This window comes from Engystomops pustulosus, chromosome 4 (genome assembly GCF_040894005.1).
Source record: "Engystomops pustulosus chromosome 4, aEngPut4.maternal, whole genome shotgun sequence".
NCBI lineage: Eukaryota > Metazoa > Chordata > Amphibia > Anura > Leptodactylidae > Engystomops > Engystomops pustulosus.
Genome location: NC_092414.1, coordinates 97,040,607 through 97,053,325, shown reverse-complemented (window position 1 = coordinate 97,053,325; position 12,719 = coordinate 97,040,607). Strand labels below are relative to the sequence as shown.

Below are 12,719 nucleotides of genomic sequence, written 5' to 3'. Positions count from 1 at the left end.
TGATCCTTTTTTGTATATTGGTACCACATTTGCTATGCGCCATTCCTGTGGAACATAACCAGTCCTCAGTGAATCTTCAAATATTAAAAATAACGGTTTGTCTATCACCGTACATAATTCATGCAGAACCCGGGGGTGTATGCCATCTGGCCCAGGTGATTTATCTATCTTAGTGGTTGCGAGGCGGCGCCGTACCTCTTCCTGGCTTAAACTGTTGACATTATAAAAAGAATTTACATTATTCCTCATTGTGTCTTCCACCAGGGGATTTTCCTGGGTAAAGACAGTTGAGAAGGCGACATTCAGTAGATTGGCCCTTTTCTCATCTCCTTCCACCATGACCCCCATGTTATTTCTAAGGGGACCCACACTCTGTTTTTAGTTTCTTATCATTTATATACTTGAAAAATAATTTGGGATTATTTTTGCTCTCCTTGGCAATATTCACTTGTTGTGACAGGTCTGCAGATTTCTGTTCTTATAATCAATAAAGAAAGACGACCAAACAAGCAGCATATTTATTTATTTGGTGTTTCCATAGATCCATGTCCATCTTAAAAATTCAGTAGATTGGCCCTTTTCTCATCTCCTTCCACCATGACCCCCATGTTATTTCTAAGGGAACCCACACTCTGTTTTTAGTTTCTTATCATTTATATACTTGAAAAATAATTTGGGATTATTTTTGCTCTCCTTGGCAATATTTCTCTCAGTCTCTATTTTTGCGGCCTTTATCTGCTTTTTACAGGATTTATTTTTCTCTCTAATCCTGTAATGCCTCATCGCTACCTTCACGTTTTAGCACCTTAAACGCTTTATCTTTCTCGCTTATTGCTTTCCTTACAAGACTAGTTAGCCACATAGGGTTTTTCTTGTTACTTTTATGCTTTTTTCCCATAAGGTATGTGTTTCTCACAGGACTTTTCAGAATATATGAGAAAAAGTCCCTTTTTTTTTTGGGGGGGGGGGGGGGGGGGGGGCTTTTGTCTTTGAGAACATTATCCCAGTCTATGCCTTTAAGGTCTTCCCTTAGTTGCTGAAAGTTTGCCCTCCTGAAGTTTAGAGAGTTGGTTGCCCCTTCACTAACGCTCTTAGTAAAGCGTAATACAAAATCAATGACATTATGATCACTATTCCCCAGGTTCCCCCCCAACCTGTAGTTTTGATACCCTATCAGGTCTGTTGGTCAGGATAAGGTCCAGCAGTGCCCCCCCCCCTCTTGTTGGCTCCAGGACTAGTTGCGACAGGTAATTGTCTTTTGTTGTTGACAAGAACCTGCTGCCTTTGAAGGACCGGCAGGTTTCTGCCCCCCAGTTGATATCTGGGTAATTGAAGTCTCCCATGATAAGTACGTCACCTTGCTTTGAAGCCGCATCCATTTCACTCATCAGCATTTCCTCTGCTGCCTCGATGGTGGCCTAAAAGATGTTGGTTTCTGCTTCAAAACCCACTATTGCTAGATGGCTTAAATCCACCATTCAAACATGCTATGAGAGACATTTTGATTATCCCTGATGATATAAGAGCCTACTACACTAGAGCTCTTGTACAGAGAGAAGAGGGGCATCATTAGATCAGATATGTAAAGCAGCGAGACTGTCAAGCAACTCCACATTGATTAGACATTACCGTTTAGAAGTGACCTCCTCTCAAAACTTAAGCTTCAGAAGAAAGGTCATACAGACGTTGGCCCCTCCTTAAGGTATTTATTTGGCAATTCTCCAAGTGGGCCATCATAGGAGACGTGATGGAAAATTTGAATTCATCTCACCGGTAATTCAGTTTCCATAAGTCCACCATGGACCATATATTCCCTCACTATAACGTTTTCTGTTAATTTATATTTTTCAATGGAAGTCCCTCAGGAAATTTATGTGGAAGACACTGGAGGAAGGAGAGGTGAAGTGGTGCTTATATGGTTTCACAACTTCCTGTCCTTTTCGGAGGTCAAGGTGCATTCTCCAAGAATTACCACAGGGCCTAAATTTTTCACAATTTGGCACCCCCTCCCCTTCCCCATTACAGCATTTAGCATATGGGATACTTTAATAGGTTGTTTTAAACCCACTAGGACAGCAATAGGTGTATATCATTTTTCCCTATAACCTTTTGGCTACGATTTAAGCTGTTAAGGGCAGTTGTATGGAGAGGGATTGCGAATTTCCCATAGCCCTCTTAATGAAGGAATAATTACCCTTGCAAATTGTTTTTTTCCACAAGTGTACATTTTTATATGTTGGCATACATCATGGTTACACATTTCCAAGAGAACTTCGCCCTATGGTATAGATGCAGCATAAGAAAAGATTGTGTGAATTGCTATTTCATGAAGTATTCACTTGTTGTGACAGGTCTGCAGATTTCTGTTCTTATAATCAATAAAGAAAGACGACCAAACAAGCAGCATATTTATTTATTTGGTGTTTCCATAGATCCATGTCCATCTTAAAAATATATATATTTGTCGGACATATTTTGCAGTAGGCATATTGTTATTCTGAAAGTTTATTTCTAAACAGATTCTATATCAAGATACAGAGACCTGCATACATTGGGTACACTTAGAGACCAGCGTGTCCAGTTAGACTACAAAGGAGCCAAGAAAAAACATCTTACCATTATTAGAAGAAAACACAATCAAAAGAATCTTAGTATCAGACTTTTTAACCAACAGATTACATGTACTGTACACACAATAACCAGCTGATAGCCAAGTAGTGAGATCAACATCTCTAATATTACACACATCATTGAGAAGGTCAAAACTGTACATTATTATTCATATGTTCACCCTAATAAAAACAAAAATTCATTAAATTTTATGAACGGGAAGGGGGGTAAAGAGCTCTAAATCAAAAGGTTTCCAAATGAAAAATTATCAAAACCCAGGTCCAATCGCAGTTGTGACCAGTTTGTGGAGACACAAATTGCACTTGGACAATTACGGTGGCAGTTCTTAGTCTGCCGGGGTCATTCCAGTGATTGAAAGTGGTTCACAGTTTGTCGTCAGTCCCCTTTTTGCGAGAGTGTTTATACTTATCTACATAAGCTTTAACAAGATTTGCCACTTTAGCTGAATCGACTTCTCCACTTTTACTATGACAAACCTAGAAGAAAAATAAATAAAAATGAATCTTAAAACTGCATCAGGCAACTCCTGTCCCACCCTTATGGAGTGATACACACTATTTTACAAGACAAAAGACAAACAATCATAACTTCTGGATCATAGAAGCCATAAGCAAAATAAGAATGTATGTGAAACATTCTAAAGAAAGCTGTAAGAACTAGAAAAGGCTGTGAGCTTGCTATCAGCTATGTGCACAAGTCTATGGTGTAAGTGATAGCAGATCATTCAGTTTACTTTCAAGTGGTCGCATAATATATATGCTAGAAAAAGTGTGCAAATCACATTACTGGATATGCCGTAAGTCCATATGTGCCACGTGTGAAGCAGAGATGAATCGCTCATGTATCAGGAGATTGGGGCCTCCCCATTCAGTTTTGCAGAGTGGAGCTGAATATTTGGCGATTGTTAAAAGGACATGGGAACTGATGAAGGGCTGAATGTGGTCCAAATTTGACAACTAGGACCAGAAAGACTGTTTGCCCCATATCTGTGTAGCTGGAGGAGGCGCACATTCAGCAGTTACTGGTCTTCTCACCTTGTCCACAGCTTTCTTCACTATTTCTTTATATTCATCCTTTGTGATATCTTTATTTTGATAGTATTGTTTTATGGCCACTTTAACCTCTTGTGCTGCCCGCTCCTGAATCAGAATTTTCTATCATAAGGAGAAAAAAGGAATTAAAAACACAGAAGCAAAACATTGTGATCAATAACCTCTTTATATAAGGGAAGTAATGGACATGGTCACCAAAGTATTTTCAGCATGTATCTGTACACACAGCTACACCTCTGTACTGACTACATGTGTACGTGTGTGTGTGTACGTACGTGTGTGTGTGTGTGTGTGTGTGTACGTACGTGTGTGTGCGTGTGTACGTACGTGTGTGTGCGTGTGTACGTACGTGTGTGTGCGTGTGTACGTACGTGTGTGTGCGTGTGTACGTACGTGTGCGTGTGTACGTACGTGTGCGTGTGTACGTACGTGTGCGTGTGTACGTACGTGTGCGTGTGTACGTACGTGTGCGTGTGTACGTACGTGTGCACGTACGTGTGCGTGTACGTACGTGTGCGTGTACGTACGTGTGCGTGTACGTACGTGTGCGTGTGTACGTACGTGTGCGTGTGTACGTACGTGTGCGTGTGTACGTACGTGTGCACGTACGTGTGCGTGTACGTACGTGTGCGTGCGTGTGTACGTGTGCGTGCGTGTGTACGTGCGTGTGTACGTGCACGTGCGTGTGTACGTGTACGTGCGTGTGTACGTGCGTGTACACATCTTGGAGAATTGAGTCCAACACACGCAAACACAAAGTACAGCTTTCAGATGCTGTCATTGAAAGGATATCTGTGGAGGACAATGGTTTCAAAATATTCTTGGGGTATATGCAGTACTTTACACAAGTTTCCAGATTAAACCTAATGTGGATAGTAATTTTAATAACACGCACTAGTTACTAGCGCACCCCATAGAAGCACAAGAGATGGCCGTAGTTTTGAGAAATTTCATGTTATTAACAAGCAAAAATTAAAAAATTGAAGTCTATAAATTTGGCCTATCTGTAAGTGCGTGTTTTTGTGAGTTTGTAATCACTGCGGGTTACTATTCCTCCCAATGTAGCGGATTTCAGGCTTCATCCCAAGACCTGAGCTCTAGTGGAATGCAGTGATCCCTCCACGTTCTGCATTATCATTGTGCCTGTACTGAGGCAGGCAGGCATGATCATATGATGTCCTTCCGCCTGGCAGCTTTAGAAGACTGATGCAGGGGGAAGGTGAGAGATGGATATCTGGTATAACTGCAACTAGGGGGAGATGGGGTGGAGCATGACATGAGGTTGGCATGACAGCTGGCATAGGCACAATGTAAGGAAGTGGAGGGTGCAACAATGTAAAAAAAAAAAAGTCCATCTTTGCAATGCCAATGTTCTTGCTGTGTTCAGACATTCTTCAGGGATACTGTAGGGGATACCCTACAAAAGGACCAGTCATCAGCTTTCATCAGTTATAACTTTTTTCCTTTCTACAACAGAGGTCTCTTTTTGAAGTTTTGAGCGGCATGCGACTCCTCTCTTAAGCTGAATTCACACTGACTTGTGCCCGCCGTACTGTAACACACGTCGGCGCTGTGGAGAGGAGGAGGGGGCGAGTGCTGCTCACCCCGCCCCTCTCCATATAGGAACATGACGCACAGCGCCGTATGCAGAGAAAAGATAGGATATATCCTATATGTTAACGGCCATGGAACGGTACGATACGTTACCACTCCATATGGCGCCGCGCGTCTATTGCAGGGCTATGGGGGACGTATATCTGAAGAATATACGTTGCTGTATATACGTCCCCCAAAGGCCATCTGAATGAGGCCTTAGTGTGTTATTTGCTACTTCTAAAGTCTGTGTTGTAATAAAGGTGGGTAAATACACAGTTTTTTTTGTTTTGCCTTTTTACAGTTATTGCAGTTTTGGACTGTGATCACTGGGATACACTGGTCCATAAGAACCTGTGATTAGTTTAGTGTCCTAAATAACTCCGAATGGTATCCCCATGGATGCAAAAAGTAGAAGTTGATGGAGGTGATGAAAGGACCCCTTTAACAACGATCATTGATAAGTCTCAGAAAACATGGTTACCTTTTCCTTTTTGGAGCTATCTGCACTCGCCTCCACTGTCACACTTTCCTTTCTAGTCGTAGATTTGACAGGAGTATATGGAAATCTGCTATGTCCTGATGTCACTACACTGCTTGAATTTGGTCCTAGAACGGCCCCAATGCTTCCTTGAACTGCTGCAGGAGCAGGCAAGAGTGGTGCATTTACATTGTTACTTACATAAGAAGCACCAAGATGACCCTGTCACAAAAGTTAACACAATGTCAACGTTTGAAACAAAAATACAATAATAAAATTTATGAACCAAGTTCTCCATAAACTACTTCATGCAGTTACATACATGCTATTTGCACATACACTATGCAGATAGCACGTGTACAGACATCATGACAGTAGATTACTTTAAATGGTCATAACTGAACTATGGCACCTAGAAACACAGTTCTGTTGTCCTATTAAACTGGAGCATCTCCCCATTAAATTTCAGCAGGAGATATCCACTGAGAAAGTTGAATTAAAATATGTGATTTTTATGCACAGCTTTCCATTCCTGAGTAAGTTTAAGGCCTCTTTCACACAACCTGATTTTTCAGTACAGGTTTTTTTTTACTGCATCGGTACAGGTAGAATACAGCCACATTCATTAAAATGGGTAATACGTCCATCCATTCAAATGGACGTATTGCTCACTGTACCATATGATACATGGAGAGAAAAAAAAAAAAGAGCTTGCTCTAAGTTTACCTAGAGGTTCAGCGGGGCGAGCATGCGTTCATGTGAAAGATGCCTAAAAATGGATTTTGTGCATGATATTAAAGGGGAGATTCACCTATCTAACTGGACACCAGAACAGAGTCACAGTTCAAAAGATATAAGTGTTTTCCAGATCAGATTTACATGCACCCTTCGCACCTGTAGCTAAATTTGTGCAAGGGTGATGGATCGACACTGCAAATATTTTTAGCATATTTTGGAAAACAATTTCATGAAAGAAAATGTAAAGGGTTTCCAAAAGAGTAATTGTCATTTAAAGAAAAGCAGAACAAAACCACAAACATTGACCTGGGCATTCAGTTTCAAATGACCCCAGGTGAAGAAAGAGTTCAAAGCAGTATGAATGGTGTATATAAAACTGGAAAAAATTTCACAGTTCAAATTGTGGGTTATTTGCAAGGATATACTTGCCAAGAGCTTAAAAGCAATCATACACATTACAAACACACAGAGTGAGATCAAAAGGGTGTATGTAATGCCGATAAAAAAAAAAACCTCCATATCACTGAGCGGGCATTTCCTTGTATGGAGCAGTATTTATGCTTCCCAGCAACCCTCAATCTAGAGATATAGAAAACGGAACACCTATATAATGAGACCAGTCCATGGTCATGTGATGTCACAGAGGCGCACGCCCCGTTAGTATCATTGAGTAATCAGAGATGTTTGTTATAATGAGCCATGCACCTGTGTGACATGTCCAGGGACAGATTTCTATTCACTGGAAGGAAACCCTGTAGCTTCCATAGAAGGACAGAAAGCAGAGATCTAGAAAACCGTAAGGATCTGATAAATAGAACATATTTAAAGTTACACACAATAAAATGTTTTTTCTGAAACACACCTTTAAAGAGTACTCATAAACCAGATGAATTTGTGTAGCCCATGAAAACGGATGCGCATGTTGGTCTGATACCATAGAATAGGACTATAGTTCCGGCACTATAGCAGTTCTTATAGACAGGTAGTGCTTGGATCATATTCCTCACTCCTGTCTTATGCAATTTGTGCATTACTTGGGATCAGACCATCATACGTTTGTCTGCAGCCGGCCTTTGCAATAATTAACGTGCCATAAAATAGCATATTAAAAAAAAATGGATACCTGCAGTGGTTTTCCATCTTGCGGAGGAGCAATGTAACTCATTTGCTGTGATGGTGGAGGGGGCGGTGGTGGTGGAGGTAATCCCTGAGGTACACTAGATGGTGCAGACACCTGAACAAGCGGTAGTGCCGGGTGAAGATGAATAGGAAGTGGTGGATGAAGATTAAATGGATTGTGTTGGATGTTCACCAATGGTGGATGAACCCCCACGGGATAAGGAAACATATTCATTGGTTGAGGAGGTGCAGCAATGGGCTGTTGCACAACATTCATTTGAGTCTGCACCATATTTACAGGGACTGGAGTAGTTTCAGTTTGTTGACTTGCTTGATCTTTTGCAGCTTGATCTGTTGAAAAAGAGAACACGAAAGAAACTAAAAAACATTTCTAGATTCTGACTAAGCATTATTCCCACCACATACAAAACTATACTGCCGGTTTTACAAAATTGAACAAAGCCTTGACATCCAGTACAGTCTCAAGAAATATAAACCAGTATGAACATACCACACAACAATGTAGGCTCCACAACTAGAGCCAAATATTCAAAATAAAAGACACTTTACTAGTCCTGTAGTCATACATTGGACCAGAAGTTAATATGGAATATGATGGCACTATAGAAAGTTTATTATTAAAATACATTAAACTTGTTAATATAAAAACTTTTCTGCAAAGTATATTTCTAGTCAAGATACTGTAGCTGGCTGCCTCCAAGTAATGACTATAACTCACCTTGATCTGAAGTCTCTTCTGGTTTAGGCCAGACACTGCCTTGGGAGCCCGAGGAGTTTCTTCCCCTTTTTGAGTAGTAATTCTGAACATCAGCAGGAAGGGTTTTCCTAACAGCCCAACTTGATGCAGAGGACCATCCTGATCGATCAGCAGGAGCGTCATACGAATCTTCATATTTAGGTTTCATTTTACTTTCTGGGAACCTTGAAGACTCTTGCCCTGAAGTAATAGAGTTTCCTGAGAAAGGCTGTCTATTGTTCCAATTATTCTCATTTTGGTCTCCATAATTAAATCCACCTCTAAAACCTCCTCTTCCACGGCCTCCACGACTTCTGGGCGAGTTCCAGTCCATATTTGCATTTCTATTCCAAGAATCTCCAGATCCATAATGGTCATCGTCCCAATGGGAACCTCTTCCTCTATTACCACCTCTGCCTCTATCCCCCCTGCCTCGACTCTCCCCCCTTCCCCTGAAATCACCTCTTCCTCTGGCTCTGTCTCCTCTTCCTCTGGTCTCACCCCAACCACGATCTCCCCTCCCTCGACCTTCCCCCCTCATCCAGGTATCCCCTCTTCCTCTGTTATCTACAGATTTCATCTTTTCCACCACCCAATCAGGGTAATCATTTTTATTGTCAGGATATGCCTCAGCTGAATCTCTAGAGTCATACTTCTCATTCCTGAAACTTTCATGTTTCTCATGTTCATTTCTTCTAAGTTTTTCACTACCCCGGGGACTCTTCCAATTTTCACTTATATGTCTTTCTTTCCATGGTGGAGAACTGCAATCTTTTTCATTTCTATTTCTGTATTTGCTACGTGATCCAGACCTGGAGCGTGATCTACTTTTAGACTTTGAATGTCTACTTCTAGATCTCGAATGCCTGCTCCTTGATCGTGAATGCCTACTCCTGGACCGAGAATGTCTGCTTCGAGATCTTGAATGTCTCCTATGGTGACGGTCTCTGCTTCTCCCTTTCCATTGACCACCACGACCATGTTCTCCTTCCTTTTCTCTACTGCGCGATCTAGTTTTACGTTTAACGGGAGAGTCTTTCACTTTAGACCGTGAGCGTGATCTCGGCCTCTCTTTAACTTCGTTTTTACTAGGTGACCAGGTTGTTGATGGGGAATGAAACCTAGATTTTCTTGTTCGGGATTCTTTTTTCTGTATATCATTAGGTGGTAATGACTGCTTTGGAGAAGTCTGAAGTTCCTTCTTTTCAGCCAAATCAGACTCAGTTTTGTTAGCTTCAGTAGGGTCCACTGGTTTCTCAATTTCTGAATCATTATGATCACTACACAATAAATCACACTCCATTGCCACCGGTTCAATGTCATCACAAAATGGTTTCTCTAGGGCTTTTTTTTCATCGGTTTCAGTTATTTTACTGTCCCTTAAAATGGAACTCTTTACTTCCTCAATACATAATGTATTGCCATTACTTGCTTTAGTATCAGTATTTAGACTTTCCTCAGCAACAGAAATTGTTGATGTAGTCAAAGACTCTTTAGAAAGTTCTAAACTATTGTCAGAACTATCAGAGTTATGACATTTTAACTCCGGGGTTGTATTTGTTGTTGCATTTTGTTCTTCAATGCACTCTTCTGGTTTTTCTACCTGTAAGTTCCCTTCAACCTTTTCCTGCTCAAGTGTTCGCTCCACAGTTTCTAGAGAGTCATCAGGACTGAGTAGTTGTAGATCTGGGGGTTGCCGTGTACTTTGTTCGTCTGATGCATCTGGAGATGGTGGGGTACAGTCCAAATCATATGGTTTTCCCAAATCAGGTGGAAGTGTAGATTGTGTGGTGTTGGAATCCATATTTTCACAATCACGTTCATTAGACTGCAGATCTATTTGGCTGGAGTGCAACTGGCTTTCTTCATTAACAGTAATCTCTTCAGAAGGCAAGTTTTGCAAATCTTCTCTAGGAGATTTCATTTCTGTGCAAGATAAAGGTGAAGAGGGAACGTCCTCAACATGCAACTGCTCTTTATCACATGACAAATGTGCCAAGTCTCCATCGTCAGAAATGACGTGATTAGCTGAGGCAGGAGAACTTTCTCTACCCGAAACAGTGACATTCTCAGCTTCCAAAACACATTTTTTGTTTGTCTCCATCTGATTTTCAGCTGAACCCATACTACTTGGCTCATTTACAGATTTTGGGGATTCCACTTGACAGCCTTCCAAATCATTCTGACCGTTATTAAAGACTGGTGAAGGAGATGAATGTTCTATACAAGACTGATGCTTGTTCTGCAAATCAGGACTAGACAAACTTTCCTCATCGACAGACAACAAATTGTGTGCAGGTGAAGAGCTTAGCAAAGGTTTCTCAGGCTGTTCGAGAGGCGAGGATGGATCTGAGTGCTCATATTTTTTATCGTTGCTACTGTTGGGAGACTGATTTGTTTTGTACAGTTCTGTTTCGGATAGATCATCTGACATTTTATACTTCTTTTCTTGCTCTGGCTCACTTTCAGATGACTCTTTATCATCATTGGGTTCATCTTGGAGTGGTGTTGCTGAGCGGAGTCTTTTTCTCGCTTGGGATCCCTTTTTTGGAGTTTGCTTTCGTTGTTTTAATGTTTGCTTACCAGGGCGGTCTGATGAGGGAGCGTTTGCAGCAGCAGTAGCATTACCAGGAGTATCGTGATCTGAGCCACTAGATTTTGGCGAGCTCTGGAGATTGCTTGTATCAGATTTACTATTTCTTGTGGATCTCCGTCTAGTACTTGATTGTACCGACTTTTTTCTTGTTCCTCTGTTGGTTGATGTGCCAGATGCAGCTTGCTTTTTTTCAGTGCCTTCTTGGGCACCAGTGTGAGGACACATTCTACTTGAATTATCTATAAAAAAAATATAATAATAATAATAATAATAATAATAATAATAATAATAATAATAATAATAATATAATAATATAATAATATAATAATAATAATAATAATAATATAATAATAATAATATAATAATAATAATATAATAATATAATAATAATAATAATAATAATAATAATAATAATAATAATAATAATAATAATCTTGTCAAATGAATTGCAGAGTTACATTTTAAATAAATTCATGTAACGATTAGAAATATAGCAATGGAAAAAAAGGATTTGTCAACATAACAATTGCTTTTTACTGCTGTTGCTACTTTGAATGCATTACATAACAGCGGCAACAAACAGTAGGAGGATTACCACTAATTTGGAGACCTTAAAGAGTATCTCATTTGTAGGGGAAAAGAGTCATAATGGGTATTTGAAAAGCTCTTAAAGTTTCAGTGCAAAAAAATATCCAAACATTGTGATAAAGAACCAGACTAACAGCTCCTTCTAGGGATAGTGTGAGAGTTCTGTGAACCCTTACAGGGCCAATGGCTTTTGGTAAGCAGGCGTCAACTTAAAAGTTAGAATATGTTCTCAACACTTATAACAAAAAGTAGGGGGGTGTTACAAAGCTTCCCACCTATGGCTGAAAGAACACATTGAAAGAACACCATGAAGAACACATTGCAGATGTGTTCTTCACTGCAACACATCTGCAATGTGTTCTTCACACATACTGTTCTTCACATACTATTGTGAAGAACACCGTTCGCCGCGCGTGTCTTCCGATAAGTTAACAGATGTACGGAAACATCTGCAATCTGTTCTTCACTTGAAATGATCCTGTGTTCACTGTTAGTTGTATTCTTCACTGTTCTTCACGGTTTCCTTAAAGGAAACCTACCACTTGTAGTGGCAGGTTTCTGATGGAAATAACGGGCACCAGCTCAGGGTGAGCTGGTGCCGGAGCTTATTTTTGTTAGCGTTTTAAACTTTATAGCCGGCGCAGGGAGGTACGCGCTTGGCGCTTACCATGCGCGCGGCTACATAGGAAGTGAAGGAGAGCCGCGCGCATGGTAAGCGCCGAGCACGTACCTCCCTGCGCCGGCTATAAAGTTTAAAAAGTGTTTTAAACCGCGATACCGCGGTTTAAAACACTAACAAAACTAAGCTCCGGCACCAGCTCACCCTGAGCTGGTGCCCGGTATTTCCATCAGAAACCTGCCACTACAAGTGGTAGGTTTCCTTTAAGTAAATGTTCGATCTCGAGCCGACGAGCGTCTGAGCAACGAGCCGTTTCGAGTACTCTAATACTCATACGAGCATCAAGCTCGGACGAGTATACTCGCTCATCTCTAATCACATCCATTCTCAGTCTGTATAATACATGCTGCGTACACTTAAAAGGGGTGGCCACACTCAGTAAATAATTGAGATTTGTGCAATGACAAGTTATACCCTTTTTCAATATACTTTCTATATCAATTCCTCATGGTTTTCTAGAACTCTGCTTGCCGTCATTCCATACG

The 12,719-nt window shown here is 40.7% G+C and overlaps 1 protein-coding gene across 3 annotated transcripts in view; it reads right to left on the bottom strand.

Moving 5' to 3' along the window:
* Positions 1-2,394: 2,394 nt before the first annotated feature.
* SCAF11 (SR-related CTD associated factor 11) overlaps positions 2,395-12,719 on the bottom strand; it is a 60,855-nt gene continuing 50,530 nt past the window's right edge. For 2 of the 3 annotated variants that reach the window (XM_072146844.1, XM_072146846.1), the window contains 5 exons: positions 8,354-11,206; positions 7,619-7,965; positions 5,761-5,979; positions 3,666-3,785; positions 2,395-3,107 (listed from right to left, as the gene is read on the bottom strand). In XM_072146844.1, the coding sequence (XP_072002945.1) occupies positions 2,994-3,107; positions 3,666-3,785; positions 5,761-5,979; positions 7,619-7,965; positions 8,354-11,206 (3,653 nt within the window). In that variant the 3' untranslated portion in view covers positions 2,395-2,993. The remainder of the gene's footprint in view (positions 3,108-3,665; positions 3,786-5,760; positions 5,980-7,618; positions 7,966-8,353; positions 11,207-12,719) is intronic. The other variant, XM_072146845.1, reaches the window with a different exon arrangement.